This window comes from Cetorhinus maximus, unplaced genomic scaffold (genome assembly GCF_964194155.1).
Source record: "Cetorhinus maximus unplaced genomic scaffold, sCetMax3.hap1.1 HAP1_SCAFFOLD_2903, whole genome shotgun sequence".
NCBI lineage: Eukaryota > Metazoa > Chordata > Chondrichthyes > Lamniformes > Cetorhinidae > Cetorhinus > Cetorhinus maximus.
Window position 1 is genome coordinate 15,001 of NW_027598834.1, and position 21,098 is coordinate 36,098.

Below are 21,098 nucleotides of genomic sequence, written 5' to 3' on the forward strand. Positions count from 1 at the left end.
TTGTAAATTGGTTCAATGCCTAGGCAGATTTTCTATTTAAAGCCATTGTGAACCATGAAGGTTCACAACTGTCCAGAATATCTTAAACACCGAGCGTTGCTGAAAGGAGGAGACATTCTGTCGAATCTTTGCGTTTTGCACTCATCAGGACAGATTGCAGGAATCCCAATGCTGCCAAGCCAAAAAGACCCTCCTCCGACCGCACAAATGAGTAACGTGGTAAATCAGTTTCAGTGCCGGTGTGATGCCAGATGTGTAGGCTGTACGTCCCAAAGACTGGGGGATTGTGCCAGATGTCCCTTTGGCTGTTGGCAACAGGCTCATACCAAGCTTACCCAACCAGTCCCTGCCTGACAAACTCAGAACACAGTGTCCAACATTAGATGTGATTTCGCGATTGGACAGCACTTGCTAAACAACCCTGATTGTGCCAAGAGCCACTCTAACAACCAATTTAAGATTATCAGTAAGGCTCACAGTGTGGCTCACTTACACATGCTAGAAGCCACATATATTCGCACACAGGGCCCTGTCCTTTGGCAGACAGAAGGATCAAGTCCACACATTACACCTTTCTCAACGAAACAAAAGCTTGGGGGACAGACATTCCCTGGTTCATTCCCCATGTAACGCCTTGACCAATCAGAGCCAACCTGCCTGGTTTCAATTTAAATAAAAGCTTGGCAGTTAACTGTTCACATTCTCCATAGCAACACCTCTACCAATCAGAATCCATTTTCCAACCAATCAGCGGTCCCTTCTCATGCAGTATAAATTGTTGTTTCCTTTACGATTGGTGTTGTTGTGAATTGCCCTGATGAGTGCAAGACGAAAAGCTTTGGTAGGGTGTTTATTTTCAGCAAAACTCCAGTTCTGTACGACTATTATCATCCCAGCTGATGTTTCTACTGCACAAGTCAGATCCCAAGGTGCAACCCGGCTTGATAGATCCTAACTTTTATTTTTTGTTCAGATATGTGGAGGGAGTGGCTACTGAACAGAGTCACAGGAGTCAGCTGATGAACTTTTAACAAAAGAGTAAAACATTTATTAAACAAGACAAGATGAACTATATTACAATATCCTTCACCCACAACTATACCTTTTATAGATATAGACAGATCTGTAAGGATAACACAAGTTACAAAAGCTATCTTATACTCTCATGTTCACACTAAGCACACAGTCCATGTAAACCAGTAGGTGACCTGTGGTCAGACACACCCACACTCTGAAACCGAATGTCAGATGCCACTCCAAACAGATGCTATGGATCCTCCTCAACTCCCCATGAGAGGTTTGTCACACTGTGAGCTAACCGGTCTCACTGCACTCTGTGTTTCACATGAGGGTTTCCAATCCCTTGAAGAACCCACTTTGGAATCTTCTCCCAAGTGACGCCTTCCACAAGGGTCCACCTCCAGGGTTCCGAACTCTCCCTCCCGACATTCCTCTCCCCTGGATCGCCACCTGCATTCAGGCTTCCTTCCACTCTCTCTCAGACTCAGCCAAGCCAACAGAATACCACTGCTTCACCTCTGCCCGTAGTAAAGAGTCACGGACATTCGCCTGTCTCCTTGGATCTACTGGCTTCTCACAAGCCCGTTTTGCTTTAAGTCTGCATCCTGCAGCTTTCTCCCTTCAAGCCTGGAGCCTTCCTCTGCTCCTCACTCTAACTTCGCTCTTCCAGATTCCTGTTCTTTCCCTTTGACTACTTAAAGGGCTTCTTGGACCTTTCGTTTTCTCTTTTAGGGCCTGCTCCCTGCAGTTCCCTCTCCCAGTAGACTGCTGACAACTCGGTCTCTCCCTTCAGATCCAGAACTCACTTGACATTCGCTGTTACAATAACTTTACAGCAACTCATCGAAGATTCTTCGAGTTATTTCCCTCAGCAACCTGCTCGTATGTCAGCTAGAGAGAGACTTAAAACTGCTCCCTTAAACATACAGCACAATGACCAACTGAAGTCAAACTGCTTTCAGTTCCTCTGTGTGGGCTTCCTGTTGCTGGGCAACAGCACAGTTTTTGTTTCTCTACCTTGTAATTTGCTTTACCTTCCCCTCAAGAGTCGTAAAATCTCATTAAAATTCCGGCACCCCTTAAAGTGAAATTCAATCTTAAGTTTACCTTTTGCTTAACACACCAATATAGAAATATCATATTAAACTTCATTCCGAACACCCACAAATACAAATATAACTTACTTAAAGATATCTCTAGTTCCTAACGCTATCAAATAGGCCTTTCTACAAGTGTAAACTTATAACCTGCAAGAACGTTAATTCCCTTACGCAATTTATCGTTCCCAGACACCATCCACACTTGTGCCCTTAATATCTCGAGTAATCCTCTTGCTATTTCTAAAGGGCGAGCTATAATAACAGAGAGTATTTCAATATTGCTGAAAAGAGAGAAGTGTTGTTAGCTGTAGCCCTGCCCTCATACGGACAAGTGCAAGAATGCCAAATTTCAAACCATCACAATTTATAGGACAGGGGGAGAGGGTCGGTTGGCAAGTCAACTCTGATTGGCCGAGGCATTGCCATGGAGACAGCAATGGGGAACCATAGGCTCCCCAAGCTCCCAGGCGCAGGGTTGGAACATGTTCCTCTTGTTTGCAGGGGCACGGGTCCCTGTGTATGAATATATGTCACTTCTAGAAGCATAAACATTACCACCCCAACTGGTTACCTTAAAAGATTCATCCGCCCCTGTTCTCAGCAATATTCGAGTCATTCGGAGCACCTAACAACAATTTAGGAATAAAAAATATATCACCTTCCCTGAGACAAAAAATAAACAGGAGAGATATTGTGCGGAGGTTGAAGTCGCATTAGGGGGTGATGTTTCGGGGCAAAGTGTGTCCCGCTCTGAGGCAGTGGTCCATTGCCTCAACAGTGCAGGGGGGAGGGGGGCTTGTGGTTGTGGATTGGTCCATCTCGTTGCTGTTTGTGGGATCTTGCTGTGCCCACTGCGTCACAACAGTGACCCACACCTCAAAAAAAAAAACCTTCATTGGTTGTGAAACACTTTGGGACATCCTGAGGTGGGGGGAAAGGTGCTAGAGAAATGCAGGTCTTGAATCCATTCCTCCCTCCCTCTCAACCTCTGGTCTCGATCGATGACCGGAACTGAACAGAGCATTTTTCTCAATGCGATAATAAGATCGTCACTAATAAACCCCAATGGGGGCATTCAGGAGAATCCTCTTCACCCAGAGAGTGGGGAGAATGTGGGACTCGCTCCCACAGGGAGTGGTCGAGGTGAATAGTGTCGATGTGTTTAAGTGGATAAACACACGAGGGAGAGAGGAATAGGAGGATAGGGGGATGGGGTGAGATGGAGAGGGGCGGGAGGAGGCTCGTGTGGAACAGCACGGAGCAGATGGGCAGAATAGCCTGATCCCCGTGGCTGGGAGTTCAATGAATGCGGACGCGTTGCTTTAACCTCTTTGTTTCCCTGACAGAGCTGCCTCGGGGTGAGCCGTCTTGTTCGATGGTCTCCATCGAGAATGACAGGGCCCTGAAGTTTTCCTGTACCTGGCGGGGAGGGTGCCCCAGGGCACGGATCCACTGGCTGGGCCTGTCACAGAACATCAGCGCAGACGCCCAGCTCGTCCTCACCGAGAGCTCGCCCGCCCACCTCTCGGGGAAGAACGTGACCTGTGTGGCCCTTCACAGCGCGGCCGTCAAATACTGCACCCTCCAGCCAAGTAAGACCCCGGAGCTCCAACCACACCCGGCTGCCTTTATGTAGTGCCGGTCGGAGAGAACCCCCAGGGCTTTACGCAGAAGCGGCTGCCCGAGTAAAACCGGAGCCTGAAAGGAGACAGAAGGGTCAGGCGAGCAAAAGCTCGGTCAGAAAGAGGGAGTCTAAAAGGAGGAGAGATAGAAAGAAAGAGAGAGAGAGAGAGAGAGAGGTGGAGAAGTTGAGGGAGGGAATTCCAGAGCTCAGGGCCCCCAGGCAGCTGAAGGCACGGCCGCCAATGGTGGAGCGATGGGAGTCGGGGGATGGTCAAGAGGCCGGAATTGGAGGAGCGCAGAGATCTCGGAGTGTTGTAGGGACTGGAGGAGGTTATGGAGATAGGGAGGGTTGTAAGGGCTGGAGGAGGTTATGGAGATAGGGAGAGTTGTAGTGGCTGGAGGAGGTTATGGAGATAGAGAGGGTTGCAGGGGCTGGAGGAGGTTTTAGAGATAGGGAGGGTTGTAGGGGCTGGAGGAGGTTTTAGAGATAGGGAGGGTTATAGGGGCTGGAGAAGGTTATAGAGATAGGGAGGGTTGTAGAATTGGAGGAGGTTATAGAGATAGGGAGGGTGGTAGGGGCTGGAGGAGGTTACAGAGATAGGGAGGGTTGTAGGGGCTGGAGGAGGTTACAGAGAGAGGGAGGGTTGTAGGGACTAGAGGAGTTTACAGAGATAGGGAGGGTTATAGGGGCTGGAGGAGGTTACAGAGATAGGGAGGGTTGTAGGGGCTGGAGGAGGTTACAGAGAGAGGGAGGGTTGTAGGGGCTGGAGGAGGTTACAGAGATAAGGAGGGGTGTAGGGGCTGGAAGAGGTTACAGAGAGAGGGAGGGTTGTAGGGGCTGGAGGAGTTTACAGAGATAGGGAGGGTTATAGGGGCTGGAGGAGGTTACAGAGATAGGGAGGGTGGTAGGGGCTGGAGGAGGTTACAGAGATAACCCGCAATTGTTCCTTATTTACTCTATTGAAACCCTTCATCATTGTGAACGCCTCAATTAATTCTCCCATTAACCACCTCTGCTCGAAGGAGGAAGATTTTCTTTAAGATTCATTTGATTTCCTCTGTATCTTCTGTACACAACAGTGGGATTAGTTTGGGATTGATACAGGGATATGGGGAGAGTGAGCGGGGCAGTGGGATTAGTTTGGGATTGATACAGTGCTACGGGGAGTGAGCGGGACAGTGGGATTAGTTTGGGATTGATACAGGGCTATGTGGAGAGAGCGGGGCAGTGGGATTAGTTTGGGATTGATACTAGGCTATGTGGAGAGAGCGGGGCAGTGGGATTAGTTTGGGGATTGATACAGGGCTATGGGGAGAGAGTGGGGCAGTGGGATTAGTTTGGGATTGATACTAGGCTATGTGGAGAGAGTGGGGCAGTGGGATTAGTTTGGGATTGATACAGGGCTATGGACAGAGAGTGGGGCAGTGGGATTAGTTTGGGATTGACACAGGGCTATGGGGAGAGAGTGGGGCAGTGGGATTAGTTTGGGATTGATACAGGGCTATGGGGAGAGAGTGGGGCAGTGGGATTAGTTTGGGATTGATACAGGGCTATGGGGAGAGTGAGCGGGGCAGTGGGATTAGTTTGGGATTGATACAGGGATATGGAGAGAGAGTGGGGCAGTGGGATTAGTTTGGGATTGATACAGGGCTATGTGGAGAGAGCGGGGCAGTGGATTAGTTTGGGATTGATACAGTGCTATGGGGAGAGAGCGGGGCAGTGGGATTAGTTTGGGGATTGATACAGGGCTATGGGGAGTGAGCGGGGCAGTGGGATTAGTTTGGGATTGATACAGGGCTATGGGGAGTGAGCGGGGCAGTGGGATTAGTTTGGGATTGATACAGGGCTATGGGGAGAGAGCGGGGCAGTGGGATTAGTTTGGGATTGATACAGGGCAAGGGGCAGTGAGTGGGACAATGGGATTAGTTTGGGATTGATACAGGGCTATGGGGAGAGAGCGGGACAGTGGGATTAGTTTGGGATTGATACAGGGCTATGGGGAGAGAGCGGGGCAGTGGGATTAGTTTGGCGATTGATACAGGGCTATGGGGAGTGAGCGGGGCAGTGGGCTTAGTTTGGCGATTGATACAGGGCTATGGGGAGTGAGCGGGGCAGTGGGATTAGTTTGGCGATTGATACAGGGCTATGGGGAGAGAGCGGGGCAGTGGGATTAGTTTGGGGATTGATACAGGGCTATGGGGAGTGAGCGGGGCAGTGGGATTAGTTTGGGATTGATACAGGGCTATGGGGAGAGAGCGGGGCAGTGGGATTAGTTTGGGATTGATACAGGGCAAGGGGCAGTGAGTGGGACAGTGGGATTAGTTTGGGATTGATACAGGGCTATGGGGAGAGAGCGGGACAGTGGGATTAGTTTGGGATTGATACAGGGCTATGGGGAGAGAGCGGGGCAGTGGGATTAGTTTGGCGATTGATACCGGGCTATGGGGAGTGAGCGGGGCAGTGGGATTAGTTTGGCGATTGACACAGGGCTATGGGGAGTGAGCGGGACAGTGGGATTAGTTTGGGACTGATACAGGGCTATGGGGAGTGAGCGGGGCAGTGGGATTAGTTTGGCGATTGATACAGGGCTATGGGGAGAGATCGGGACCGTGGGATTAGTTTGGGATTGATACAGGGCTATGGGGAGAGAGCGGGGCAGTGGGATTAGTTTGGGATTGATACAGGGCTATGGGGAGAGAGCGGGGCAGTGGGATTAGTTTGGGATTGATACAGGGCTATGGGGAGAGAGTGGGGCAGTGGGATTAGTTGGGGATTGATACAGGGCGATGGGGAGAGAGCGGGGCAGTGGGATTAGTTTGGGATTGATACAGGGCTGTGGGGAGAGAGCGGGGCAGTGGGATTAGTTTGGGATTGATACAGGGCTATGGGGAGAGAGTGGGGCAGTGCGATTAGTTTGGGATTGATACAGGGCTATGGGGAGAGAGCGGGGCAGTGGGATTAGTTTGGGATTGATACAGGGCTATGGGGAGAGAGCGGGACAGTGGGATTAGTTTGGGATTGATACAGGGCTATGGGGAGTGAGTGGGACAGTGGGAATAGTTTGGGAATGCTCCCAGGGACTGATTGTATGTTCTTTATTCCCAGTGGCACCGTGGGTCACTCTATCCCGAAGGACAGTCAGGGAGACTCGGGGCGTTGCCACAGTGACCCTGAAATGTGAGGTTGGTTCGAGTCCGGCTTCCGTTATTCTCTGGTTCAAGGGACAGAAAGAGTTAACGAGCGACGGGAATCTCATCATCTCACCCAACCGCTCGGAGATACACATCCGGGATTTCTCCATACGGAATGACACTGGGAATTACAGCTGTTCCTGCAGAAATCCTCTGGGAGAGAACAGACCCAGTCTGATGCTCACAGGTACGAATGGAAATTCAAGACTGAGCCCTTAGACATTCACTTGAGAATGATATAGCCTTCCCAGCACAGAATCAGGCCATTCAGCCCATCTGCTCCGTGCTGGTGTTTCTGCTCCACACGAGCCTCCTCCCGCCCCCCTCTCCATCTCACCCCATCGCCATATCCTTCTATTCCTTTCTCCCTCATGTGTTTATCCAGCTTCCCCCTTAAATACATCGACACTATTCACCTCGACCACTCCCTGTGGGAGCGAGTTCCACATTCTCCCCACTCTCTGGGTACAGAAGTTTCTCCTGAATTCCCCATTGGGTTTATTAGTGACGATCTTATATCGATGGCCCCTAGTTCTGGTCTCCCCTCCCACAAGTGGAAACATCTTCTCTACATCTACCCGATCGAAACCCTTTCATCATTTTAAAGACCTCGATCAGGTCACCCCCTCCCCTCAGCCTTCTCTTTTCTAGAGAAAAGAGACCCGGCCTGTTCACTCTTTCCTGATAGTTATAACATCTCAGTTCTGTTATTATGCTTGAAAACCTTTTTTTGCACTTTCTCAGTGTCCCTGTAACCTTTCTGCAAAATGGAGACTGGAACTGTGCACAGTGCTCCCAGTGTGGTCTCATCAAGGGATACGGAGACCGGAACTGTGCACAGTGCTCCCAGTGTGGTCTAACCAAGGGATATGGAGACCGGAACTGTGCACAGTGCTCCCAGTGTGGTCTAACCAAGGGATATGGAGACTGGAACTGTGCACAGTGCTCCCAGTGTGGTCTAACCAAGGGATATGGAGACCAGAACTGCGCACAGTTCTCCAAGTGTGGTCTACGCAAGGGATATGGAGACTGGAACTGTGCACAGTGCTCCCAGTGTGGTCTAACCAAGGGATATGGAGACCGGAACTGTACACAGTGCTCCCAGTGTGGTCTAACCAAGGGATATGGAGACTGGAACTGTACACAGTGCTCCCAGTGTGGTCTAACCAAGGGATATGGAGACCGGAACTGTACACAGTGCTCCCAGTGTGGTCTAACCAAGGGATATGGAGACCGGAACTGTACACAGTGCTCCCAGTGTGGTCTAACCAAGGGATATGGAGACCGGAACTGTACACAGTGCTCCCAGTGTGGTCTAACCAAGGGATATGGAGACCGGAACTGTACACAGTGCTCCCAGTGTGGTCTAACCAAGGGATATGGAGACCGGAACTGTACACAGTGCTCCCAGTGTGGTCTAACCAAGGGATATGGAGACCAGAACTGCGCACAGTGCTCCCAGTGTGGTCTAACCAAGGGATATGGAGACCAGAACTGTGCACAGTGCTCCCAGTGTGGTCTAACCAAGAGATATGGAGACCAGAACTGTGCACAGTGCTCCCAGTGTGGTCTACCCAAGGGATATGGAGACTGGAACTGTGCACAGTGGGGGTGGTGGGAGAGGGGTGGATGGATGAAGGGAGGCAGGTGGAGATGGAGGGAAGGGGAGGGGGGGGAGGGGAGGGGAGGGCGGGGATTGTACCGGAACCCCCCCCACCCTGCTCTGACGATCTGGCTCTTTGCCCCCCTCCCCCACCCCCACAGCCCCCCAGGTCTCCGGCCTGACCGTGCATCGACTCAATGGGACAGCGGCCTCCATCGCCTGGACCACGCGGGACTCGGACGTGGTCACTTTGTTCCTGGTGCAGTCCCAGAGCAACACGCAGAGGGCGGCCTCCTCCTCCTCCTCCTCCTCCTCCTCCGCCTCCTCCTCCTCTTCCTCCTCCTCCTCCTCCTCCTCCTCCTCCTCCTCCTGGGACACCCTGAAGGAGGCTGGCATGGGGGAGCGCACTGCCACCATCACCCAGCTCCGGGAGGAGCAGGGCTACTCCTTCCGAGTGCTTCCGCTGACGGGAACTCAACCGGGGGAGGCGTCGCCCGCCCAGTCCATCGCGCCCACCGTCGACAGTAAGTGACCAGCGGGAACGAGTGGGGTGGCGGGTGGGGGGGGAGGGGGAAGGGGAAACCTGCATTTGTATAGCGCCCATCACCACCTCAGGGCCTCCCACACACCCTTCGCAGGCAACGAGGCCCTCTCTCTCTTCGAAGGAGGGGTTTTGGGGGGGTCGAGGGGTTTTGGGGGGAGCGGGTGGAGGGGTTTTGGGGGGTTGAGGGGTTTTGGGGGGTCGAGGGGTTTTGAGGGGGTGGAGGGGTTTTGGGGGGGGTCGAGGGGTTTTGGGGGGGCGGGTTGAGGGGTTTTGGGGGGTCGAGGGGTTTTGGGTGGGGGGGGTGGAGGGGTTTTGGGGGGGTGGAGGGGTTTTGGGGGGTCGAGGGGTTTTGGGAGGGGGTGGGTGGAGGGGTTTTGGCGGGTCGAGGGGTTTTGGGGGTTCGAGGGGTTTTGGGGGGCGGGTGGAGGGGTTTTGGGGGGGGCGGGTGGAGGGGTTTTGGGGGGATGGGTGGAGGGATTTTGGGGGTTCGAGGGGTTTTGGAGGGGGGGCGGGTGGAGGGGTTTTGGGGGGGGTGGAGGCGTTTTTGGGGGTGGAGGGGTTTTTGGGGGTGGAGGGGTTTTGGGGGTTCGAGGGGTTTTGGGGGGGGTGGCGAGGTTTTGGGGGTTCGAGGGGTTTTGGAGGGGGGCGGGTGGAGGGGTTTTGGGGGAGTCGAGGGGTTTTGGGGGGTGTGGAGAGGTTTTGGGCGTTCGAAGGGTTTTGAGGGGGGGCGGGTGGAGGGGTTGTGGGGGTTCGAGGCATTTTGGGGGTGGAGGGGGTTTGGGGGAGTCGAGGGGTTTTGGGTGTGGGGGGTGTGGGTGGCGGTGGGGGTGGGGGTGGGTGTGGTGAGGGTTGTTGTCCCGGGAACATTTATTCCTCTGACTGGCGCTGCTTAGACCAAACGGAACTGGGGGCTTCACTCTCGTTGCCGCTGCTGGGATCCTGCTGTGCGCGGCTGTGCGGTCCACGTTTCCGCGGCACCTTGGGACGTAGAAAGGAGGCGAGAGGTGCTATGGAAATGTAACCCTTTACCCGCTTTGGGCTGGCATGTTGGTATCGTGCGATCGCACCGGTGTAAGCGTGTGGCGTGTTGGTGTGACAATGTATAACAGGGGGAGAGTCTTGTCCCCATTGCTGCCCAGATTCATCCTCTCTCACTCTTTGTCCTTTACAGATCGTCTGAGTGCCGGGGCCATCGCTGGGATTGTTGTGGGCTGTGTAGTGGGTGCATTACTGATTGTCCTGCTGATTGTGTTTCTGATCCTACGTAGATGTAAGGCTCTGGCTCTGTGTGTCTGAGTGTGTGCACGTGTGTGTGTGTGTGTGTGTGCACGCGTGTGTGTGTGTGTGTGTGTGTGTGCGCGCGCACACGTGTGTGTGTGTGTGTATGCGTGTGTGTGTGTGTGCACGCATGTGTGTGTGTGTGTGTGTGTGCACGTGTGTGTGTGCATGCGTGTGTGTGTGTGTGCACGCGTGTGTGTGTGTGTGCACACGTGTGTGTGTGTGTGTGTATGCATGTGTGTGTGTGTGCACGCATGTGTGTGTGTGTGTGTGCACGTGTGTGTGTGCATGCGTGTGTGTGTGTGTGTATGCACGTGTGTGTGTGTGTGTGCACGTGTGTGTATGTCTGTGTGTGTATGCACACGTGTGTGTGTGTGTGTGTGTGTGCACGTGTGTGTGTGTGTCTGTGTGTGTATGCACGCGTGTGTGTGTGTGTGTGTATGCACGTGTGTGTGTGTGTGTGCACGTGTGTGTGTGTGTGCACGCGCGTGTGTGTGTGTGTGTGTGTGTGCACGTGTGTGTGTGCGTGTGTGCATGTGTGTGTGTATGCACACGTGTGTGTGTGTGTGTATGCACGCGTGTGTGTGTGTGTGCACGTGTGTGTGTGTGTGTGTATGCACGCGCGTGTGTGTGTGTGTGCACGTGTGTGTGCACGTGTGTGTGTGTGCATGTGCACACATGCATGTGTGTGTGTGTGTGTGTGTGTGCACGCATGTATGTGTGTATGTGTGTGTGCATGTGCATGCATGGGTGTGTGTGTGCATTTGTGTATGTGCACACCTGTGTGTGTGTGTGTGCGTGTGCATATGTGTGTGTGCGTGTGCATGCATGTGCATGTGCGTGTGTGTGCACGTCTGTGCGAGCGCGTATGTGTGCGTGTGCATGCGTGTGTGTGTGTGTGCATGCATGTGCATGTGTGTGTGCGTCTGTGCGTGTGTGTGTACGTGTGTGTGTTTAATACAAGTGTCTGCCACATCACTGTGTTACCACATGAGGACTCACAGCTCGACACCGCTGTTGAGGCAGTAAATACCCTGAACGCCCTTCACAGGAGTGATAGTCAAACAGAATTTAACCCCAAGCCACATCTGGAGTATATTAGGGACAAGCGACCAAAAGCTTGGTCAAAGTGGCCAGTTCTTAAGGAGCATCTTAAATGAGGAGAGAGAGAGAGGAGGGTGGAGAGGTTTAGGGAGGGAATTCCAGAGCTCAGGGCCCCCAGGCAGCTGAAGGCACGGCCGCCAATGGTGGAGCGATGGGAATAGGGGGATCGTCAAGGGGCCGGAATTGGAGGAGCGCAGAGATCTCGGAGGGTTGTAGGGACTGGAGGTTACAGAGATAGGGAGGGTTGTAGGGACTGGAGGAGGTGACAGAGATAGGGAGGGTTGTAGAGACTGGTGGAGGTTACAGAGATAGGGAGGGATGTAGGGTCTGGAGGAGGTTACAGAGATAGGGAGGGTTGTAGTGGCTGGATGAGGTTAGAGAGATAGGGAGGGTTGTAGGGTCTGGAGGAGGATACACAGATAGGGAGGGTTGTATGGTCTGGAGGAGGTTACTGAGATAGGGAGGGTTGTAGGGGCTGGAGGAGGTTACTGAGATAGGGAGGGTTGTAGGATCTGGAGGAGGTTACAGAAATAGGGAGGGCTGTAGGGGCTGGAGGAGGTTACAGAGATAGGGAGGGTTGTAGGGGCTGGAGGAGGTTACAGAGATAGGGAGGGGTGTAGGGGCTGGAGGAGGTTGCAGAGATAGGGAGGGTTGTAGGGGCTGGAGGAGGTTACAGAGATAGGGAGGGTTGTAGGGGCTGGAGGAGGTTACAGAGATAGGGAGGGTTGTAGGGTCTGGAGGAGGTTACAGAGATAGGGAGGATTGTAGGGGCTGGAGGAGGTTACAAAGATGGGGAGGGGTGTAGGGTCTGGAGGAGGTTACAGAGATAGGGAGTGTTGTAGGGTCTGGAGGAGGTTACAGAGATAGGGAGGGTTGTAGGGTCTGGAGGAGGTTACAGAGATAGGGAGGGGTGTAGGGTCTGGAGGAGGTTACAGAGATAGGGAGGGGTGTAGGGGCTGGAGGAGTTTACAGAGATAGGGAGGGTTGTAGGGTCTGGAGGAGGTTACAGAGATAGGGAGGGGTGTAGGGTCTGGAGGAGGTTACAGAGATAGGGAGGAGTGTAGGGTCTGGAGGAGGTTACAGAGATAGGGAGGGGTGTAGGGTCTGGAGGAGGTTACAGAGATAGGGAGGGGTGTAGGGGCTGGAGGAGGTTACAGAGATAGGGAGGGGTGTAGGGGCTGGAGGAGGTTACAGAGATAGGGAGGGTTGTAGGGGCTGGAGGAGGTTACAGAGATAGGGAGGGGTGTAGGGGCTGGAGGAGGTTACAGAGATAGGGTGCGGGGAGGGTTATTCGGCAGTGGTGAGGAGAGGATGTGAATTTGGAATTGGAGGCGATACTGGATCAGGAGCCAATGGTGATGCCTGAATCCGGGGAGTGGGGGGATGGTGAGTGAAGGGGACTCAGTGCGAGTGAGGACACGGGGGCAGCAGAGTTTGGGATGAGCTGAGGTTTACAGAGGGTGGGGGATGGGAGGCCGGGCAGGAGAGTGTTGGGATAGTCGAGGGCGGAGGGTACAGAGGTGCCGATGAGGGTTTTGGATGTAGATTCGGCAGCCGTTCATCTTAATGCCCCTTTCGTGTCTTCACCTGGGGCTTCTGGTGTGGGTATAGTTGAGGGGGAGGGGTTTTCACTCACTGGGACGCTCTGGTAACAATTATATTTCAATTTAATTTCTGCTTCCATTCAGATAAAAATAAGAAGGCCAGGACTGGAAGGCAAAGGGCAAGCGAGAAGGTAAGACATTGGCGACCAGCGGATTTGTGAGGGATTGGTGTGGGCCGGACTGGACACACGTTCATCCAACTACACGGAGTCTGGTCCTGGGTGTGCTCAGCACCTCGAATGGCAAAGTCAGCTTCACTCCCTCCCTCTCCCGCTCATTCCCCATCTCGAACTCTCCCCTCCCAGTCTGAAAGTTGTGGGTCCAAGTCCCCGGGATCCAAGTGGACACTCCCCACCCAGTCACCACTGAGGGAGTGCTGCACTGTCGGAGGGTCAGTACTGAGGGAGTGCTGCACCGTCGGAGGGTCAGTACTGAGGGAGTGCTGCACTGTCAGAGGGTCAGTGCTGAGGGAGTGCTGCACTGTCAGAGGGTCAGTACTGAGGGAGCGCTGCACTGTCAGAGGGTCAGTACTGAGGGAGTGCTGCACTGTCGGAGGGTCAGTACTGAGGGAGTGCTGCACTGTCGGAGGGTCAGTACTGAGGGAGTGCTGCACTGTCGGAGGGTCAGTACTGAGGGAGTGCTGCACTGTCAGAGGGTCAGTACTGAGGGAGTGCTGCACTGTCAGAGGGTCAGTACTGAGGGAGTGCTGCACTGTCGGAGGGTCAGTACTGAGGGAGTGCTGCACTGTCGGAGGGTCAGTACTGAGGGAGTGCTGCACTGTCGGAGGGTCAGTACTGAGGGAGTGCTGCACTGTCAGAGGGTCAATACTGAGGGAGTGCCGCACTGTCAGACGGTCAGTTCTGAGGGAGTGCTGCACTGTCACAGGGTCAGTACTGAAGGAGTGCTGCACTGTCAGAGGCGCGTGAGAAATGTAAGTTGATTCTTAAATTTGAAAAATGTCCACGATAAATTTGTTGACATTCCTGATGTTTCTCTGATAAATAAGATCACTCAGTCCTGGTCATCTTCCTCCTCTATTTCGTTTCAGACCAAAGACTATTGGGATCGAGCAAGTTCAGTGCACCCAAACTTAGCCTACATTAACCGATCCTACGCACATTCAAATCAGGGGACGTTGGAGAGGACAGCCCAGGAGAGTTCCTCAGGGAAAACCGGCTTCACCAGCAGTGTGGTAAGCTGGCAATTAGGTAACCTAACCAAATTTTACCCCTGGGATCCTGGCCATTATAGGATAACAAGATCCCAATTAATTGGAGTGAATGGGAAGGGGGTATAGATCCATTGGGATTGTGTACAGTGGGAGTGAATGGGAAGGGGTTTGGGTCCATTGGGATTGTGTACAGTGGGAGTGAACGGGAAGGGGTTTGGGTCCATTGGGATTGTGTACGGTGGGAGTGAACGGGAAGGGGTTTGGGTCCATTGGGATTGTGTACAGTGGGAGTGAATGGGAAGGGGTTTGGGTCCATTGGGATTGTGTACAGTGGGAGTGAATGGGAAGGGGTTTAGGTCCATTGGGATTGTGTACAGTGGGAGTGAATGGGAAGGGGTTTGGGTCCATTGGGATTGTGTACAGTGGGAGTGAATGGGAAGGGGTTTGGGTCCATTGGGATTGTGTACAGTGGGAGTGAATGGGAAGGGGTTTGGGTCCATTGGGATTGTGTACAGTGGGAGTGAATGGGAAGGGGTTTGGGTCCATTGGGATTGTGTACAGTGGGAGTGAATGGGAAGGGGTTTGGGTCCATTGGGATTGTGTACAGTGGGAGTGAATGGGAAGGGGTTTGGGTCCATTGGGATTGTGTACAGTGGGAGTGAATGGGAAGGGGTTTGGGTCCATTGGGATTGTGTAAAATGTGAGTGAATGGGAAGGAGTTTGGGTCCGTTGGGATTGTGTACAGTGGGAGTGAATGGGAAGGGGTTTGTCTCCATTGGGATTGTGTACAGTGGGAGTGAATGGGAAGGGGTTTGTCTCCATTGGGATTGTGTAGAGTGGGAGTGAATGGGAAGGGGTTTGTCTCCATTGGGATTGTGTACAGTGGGAGTGAATGGGAAGGGGTTTGGGCCCATTGGGATTGTGCACAGTGGGAGTGAATGGGAAGGGGTTTGGGTCCATTGGGATTGTGAACAGTGGGAGTGAATGGGAAGGGGTTTGGGTCCATTGGGATTGTGGACAGTGGGAGTGAATGAGAAGGGGTTTGGGTCCATTGGGATTGTGTATAGTGGGAGTGAATGGGAAGGGGTTTGGGCCCATTGGGATTGTGTACGGTGGGAGTGAATGGGAAGGGCTTTGGGCCCATTGGGATTGTGTAGAGTGGGAGTGAATGGGAAGGGGTTTGGGTCCATTGGGATCGTGTACAGTGGGAGTGAATAGGAAGGGGTTTGGGTCCGTTGGTATTGTGAACAGTGGGAGTGAATGGGAAGGGGTTTGGGTCCATTGCGGTTGTGTACAGTGGGAGTGAATGGGAAGGGGTTTGGGTCCATTGCGGTTGTGTACAGTGGGAGTGAATGGGAAGGAGTTTGGGTCCATTGGGATTGTGTATAGTGGGAGTGAATGGGAAGGGGTTTGGGTCCATTGGGATTGTGTGTTTGGGGGTGAATGGGAAGGGGTTTGGTCCATTGGGATTGTGTACAGTGGGAGTGAACGGGAAGGGGTTTGGGTCCATTGGGATTGTGTACAGTGGGAGTGAATGGGATGGGGTTTGGTCCATTGGGATTGTGGACAGTGGGAGTGAACGGGAAGGGGTTTGGTCCATTGGGATTGTGTACAGTGGGAGTGAATGGGAAGGGGTTTGGTCCATTGGGATTGTGTAGATTGGGAGTGAATGTGAAGGGGTTTTGGTCCATTGGGATTGTGTAGATTGGGAGTGAACGGGAAGGGGTTTTGGTCCATTGGGATTGTGTGATTGGGAGTGAACGGGAAGGGGTTTGCCACCTTAGATAAATCCTCCTCTATCTATCCACAGCCTCAACACAACAGCAGCCCACCCGATCCAACTCTCACTCTGCAGCAGCGATTGGCCACCGTGGTGTGAGAGCTCCCCCAGTCGATAAGCCACACCATACCACCCCCAAATAAAGCACTGGGCGTCACTGGCTGCTGCGAGTCACATGATTCCCCGTATCCACTACTTTTATATCAGCCGACTACTTGGAAAAAGAAAACAGAGTAAATTCCGTCACCTTCTAGAAGATTCTGGGAGGTGCCATGGGCAGCAAGATGTTGTGTTAAATGGACAGTTGTCTGTGTAAGATTTTTATAAACAATACACGGTCAAACAACTTCCTAAACTTTGCTGGTCCAAATGAGGCTCGGAACTCATTCAGCCACAGAACACGCTATCTACCTATTGCATAAATAATGTACATTGCTCAGAATCTCTGATTATATTTTTAATACGTTTACATTTTTCTCAAGGCCCATGTGAGCCTTTTGCACTATAGTTAATAAAGAGTTTCCAGTAAAAAAGACTCGGTGTCTCATATCTCAGTGTCAACTCAGAGCACGTCACAGTTACAGGCGGAGGGGACTCAGGAGAAGCATGAGGTTGAGTGGTTGTACAAGGGATTGACACAGACAGACACACACTCACTCACAGATGCAACACACACACACACACAGACTCACACTCACAGGCTCACTCACAGACACAACACACGCACACAAACAGACTCTCACTCACAGGCTCACTCAGACACACACAGACTCACACTCCCTCACAGGCTCACTCAGACACACACACACACAGACTCACACTCACAGGCTCACTCACAGACACAACACACGCACACAAACAAACTCTCACTCACAGGCTCACTCACACACACACACACACAGACTCACACTCCCTCACAGGCTCACTCAGACACACACACACACAGACTCACACTCACAGGCTCACTCACACACACACACACACAGACTCACACTCCCTCACAGGCTCACTCAGACACACACACACACAGACTCACACTCACAGGCTCACTCACAGACACAACACACGCACACAAACAAACTCTCACTCACAGGCTCACTCAGACACACACACAAACAGACTCTCACTCACAGGCTCACTCAGACACACACAGACTCACACTCCCTCACAGGCTCACTCAGACACACAACTTCACACACAGATACAGACCCTCACTCACACTCTCACATTCACACTAAGACACACACACATGCAGACCCAATCTCTCTCGCTCTCACACACGTACACAAACACACAAAGAATCTCACACACACTCACACTCACTCACACACACACACATTCACTCACACACACTCACTCATACACACACGCACTCATGCACACACTCACTCACACACACACTCACTCACACAAACACACACATTCACACTCACTCACGCACATTCACACACACACTCACTCACACACACACATTCACATTCACTCACACACACTCATACACACACTCACACTCACACTCACACTCACACACACACATTCACATTCACTCACACACACTCATACACACACTCACTCACACTCACACTCACTCACACACACACACACACATTCACTCACACACACACACTCACTCAGTCACACACACTCACTCACACAAACACACACACTCACACTCACGCACATTCACTCACTCACATTCACTCACACACACACACACTCACTCACACTCACAATCACACATTGCAGCACTCCCTCAGTACTGACCCTCCGACAGTGCAGCACTCCTTCAGTACTGACCCTCCGACAGTGCAGCACTCCCTCAGTACTGACCCTCTGACCGTGCAGGTCTCCCTCTGCACTGAACCTCCGACAATGCAGCACTGCCTCAGCAAAGACCCTCCGACAGTGCAGCACTCCCTCAGTACTGACCCTCCGACAGTGCAGCACTCCCTCAGTACTGACCCTCCGACAGTGCAGCACTCCCTCAGAACTGACCCTCCGACAGTGCAGCATTCCCTCAGTACTGACCCTCCGACAGTGCAGCACTCCCTCAGTACTGACCCTCCGACAGTGCAGCACTCCCTCAGAACTGACCCTCCGACAGTGTAGCACTCCCTCAGCACTGACCCTCCGACAGTGCAGCCCTCCCTCATTACTGAACCTCCGACAATGCAGCACTCCCTCAGTACTGACCCTCCGACAGTGCTGCACTCCCTCAGTACTGACCCTCCGACAGTGCAGCACTCCCTCAGTACTGACCCTCCGACAGTGCAGCATTCCCTCAGTACTGACCCTCCGACAGTGCAGCACTCCCTCAGTACTGACCCTCCGGCAGTGCAGCACTCCTCAGCACTGACCCTCCGACAGTGCAGCACTCACTCAGTACTGAACCTCCGACAGTGCATCACTTCCTCAGTACTGACCCTCCGACAGTGCAGCACTCCCTCAGTACTGACCCTCCGACAGTGCAGCACCCCCTCAGTACTGAACCTCCGACAGTGCATCACTTCCTCAGTACTGAGCCTCCGACAGTGCAGCACTCCCTCAGTAATGCCCCTCTGACAGTGCAGCACTCCCTCAGTACTGACCCTCTGACAGTGCAGCACTCCCTCAGTACTGACCCTCCAACAGTGCAGCACTCCCTCAGTACTGACCCTCCGACAGTGCAGCACTCCCTCAGTACTGACCCTCCGGCAGTGCAGCACTCCCTCAGCACTGACCCTCCGACAGTGCAGCACTCACTCAGCACTGACCCTCCGACAGTGCAGCACTCCCTCAGTACTGACCCTCTGACAGTGCAACACTCCCTCAATACTGACCCTCCGACAGTGCAGCACCCCCTCAGTACTGAACCTCCGACAGTGCATCACTTCCTCAGTACTGAGCCTCCGACAGTGCAGCACTCCCTCAGTAATGCCCCTCTGACAGTGCAGCACTCCCTCAGTACTGACCCTCTGACAGTGCAGCACTCCCTCAGTACTGACCCTCCAACAGTGCAGCACTCCCTCAGTACTGACCCTCCGAAAGTGCAGCACTCCCTGAGCACTGACCCTCCGACAGTGCAGCACTTCCTCAGTACTGACCCTCTGACAGTGCGGCACTCCCTCAGTACTGACCCTCCGACAATGCAGCACTTCCTCAGTACTGACCCTCCGACAGTGCAGCACTCCCTGAGCACTGACCCTCCGACAGTGCAGCACTCCCTCAGTACTAACCCTCCGACAGTGCAGCACTTCCTCAGTACTGACCCACTGACAGTGCAGCACTCCCTCAGTACTGACCCTCTGACAGTGCAGCACTCCCTCAGTACTGACCCTCCGACAGTACAGCACTCCCTCAGTACTGACCCTCCGACAGTGCAGCACTCCCTCAGTACTGACCCTCCGACAGTTCAGCACTCCCTCAGTACTGACCCTCCGACAGTGCAGCACTCCCTCAGTACTGACCCTCCGACAGTTCAGCACTCCCTCAGTACTGACCCTCCGACAGTGCAGCACTCCCTCAGTACTGACCCTCCGACAGTGCAGCACTCCCTCAGTACTGACCCTCCGGCAGTGCAGCACTCCCTCAGCACTGACCCTCCGACAGTGCAGCACTCACTCAGCACTGACCCTCCGACAGTGCAGCACTCCCTCAGTACTGACCCTCTGACAGTGCAACACTCCCTCAATACTGACCCTCCGACAGTGCAGCACCCCCTCAGTACTGAACCTCCGACAGTGCATCACTTCCTCAGTACTGAGCCTCCGACAGTGCAGCACTCCCTCAGTAATGCCCCTCTGACAGTGCAGCACTCCCTCAGTACTGACCCTCTGACAGTGCAGCACTCCCTCAGTACTGACCCTCCAACAGTGCAGCACTCCCTCAGTACTGACCCTCCGAAAGTGCAGCACTCCCTGAGCACTGACCCTCCGACAGTGCAGCACTTCCTCAGTACTGACCCTCTGACAGTGCGGCACTCCCTCAGTACTGACCCTCCGACAATGCAGCACTTCCTCAGTACTGACCCTCCGACAGTGCAGCACTCCCTGAGCACTGACCCTCCGACAGTGCAGCACTCCCTCAGTACTAACCCTCCGACAGTGCAGCACTTCCTCAGTACTGACCCACTGACAGTGCAGCACTCCCTCAGTACTGACCCTCTGACAGTGCAGCACTCCCTCAGTACTGACCCTCCGACAGTACAGCACTCCCTCAGTACTGACCCTCCGACAGTGCAGCACTCCCTCAGTACTGACCCTCCGACAGTTCAGCACTCCCTCAGTACTGACCCTCCGACAGTGCAGCACTCCCTCAGTACTGACCCTCCGACAGTTCAGCACTCCCTCAGTACTGACCCTCCGACAGTGCAGCACTCCCTCAGTACTGACCCTCTGACAGTGCAGCACTCCCTCAGTACTGACCCTCCGACAGTGCAGCACTCCCTCAGTACTGACCCTCCGACAGTGCAGCACTCCCTCAGTACTGACCCTCCGACAGTGCAGCACTCCCTCAGTACTGACCCTTTGACAGTGCAGCACTCCCTCAGTAATGCCCCTCTGACAGTGCAGCACTCCCTCAGTACTGACCGACTTATTACCTTTCTGCTCAGCGCCCGTCATCACGAACATCTCAGTCTTGCGGAGCCTGGACGGGCAGATTGGAAACATGTCATGGAAGATTCCAGAAAACGCAGTTGTAACCTCCTACCTGGTGGAGACGTGGCGCGGACCAGAGAGTCATGGCTGGAAGATGTTGCTTGAAGCAGGAGCTGAGGAGCATTGGGCAGTCATACACACAACGCCAGCCAGAAGCCTCACCCTCAGGGTGGTACCTCTGGTGGGATTGGAGATGGGGTCCCCATCCCCAGTGTGTGTCTCCCCCTCCGTGGTGAAGGGTAGGTGCCTAGGGGTGATCAGAACGCTGGTTGTGTACAACACTGCACGATACATCAACAAAGATAAACCCCCACCTCCCGTCTCCCTCTCTCTCTCTCTCTGTCCGTCTCTCCCGCTCTGTCTTTCTCCTTCACAGCCTTTCACTCTCTATCCCTCTTTCTCTCTCTTTATCTTTCACTCTGTCCTTTCCTCTCTCTCCTTA

At 53.5% G+C, this 21,098-nt stretch overlaps 1 protein-coding gene across 1 annotated transcript in view; it reads left to right on the forward strand.

Annotated features, from left to right (window-relative positions):
• LOC144677701 (V-set and immunoglobulin domain-containing protein 10-like) overlaps nucleotides 1–16,546 on the forward strand; it is a gene marked incomplete at its 5' end in the record, with an annotated part of 31,147 nt that extends 14,601 nt beyond the window's left edge. The window contains 7 exons of the mRNA XM_078537737.1: nucleotides 3,467–3,712; nucleotides 6,850–7,122; nucleotides 8,700–9,062; nucleotides 10,254–10,352; nucleotides 13,153–13,199; nucleotides 14,117–14,260; nucleotides 16,050–16,546. Coding sequence (XP_078393863.1) covers nucleotides 3,467–3,712; nucleotides 6,850–7,122; nucleotides 8,700–9,062; nucleotides 10,254–10,352; nucleotides 13,153–13,199; nucleotides 14,117–14,260; nucleotides 16,050–16,118 — 1,241 coding nt within the window. The remainder of the gene's footprint in view (nucleotides 1–3,466; nucleotides 3,713–6,849; nucleotides 7,123–8,699; nucleotides 9,063–10,253; nucleotides 10,353–13,152; nucleotides 13,200–14,116; nucleotides 14,261–16,049) is intronic.
• Between the last annotated feature and the right edge of the window lie 4,552 nt (nucleotides 16,547–21,098).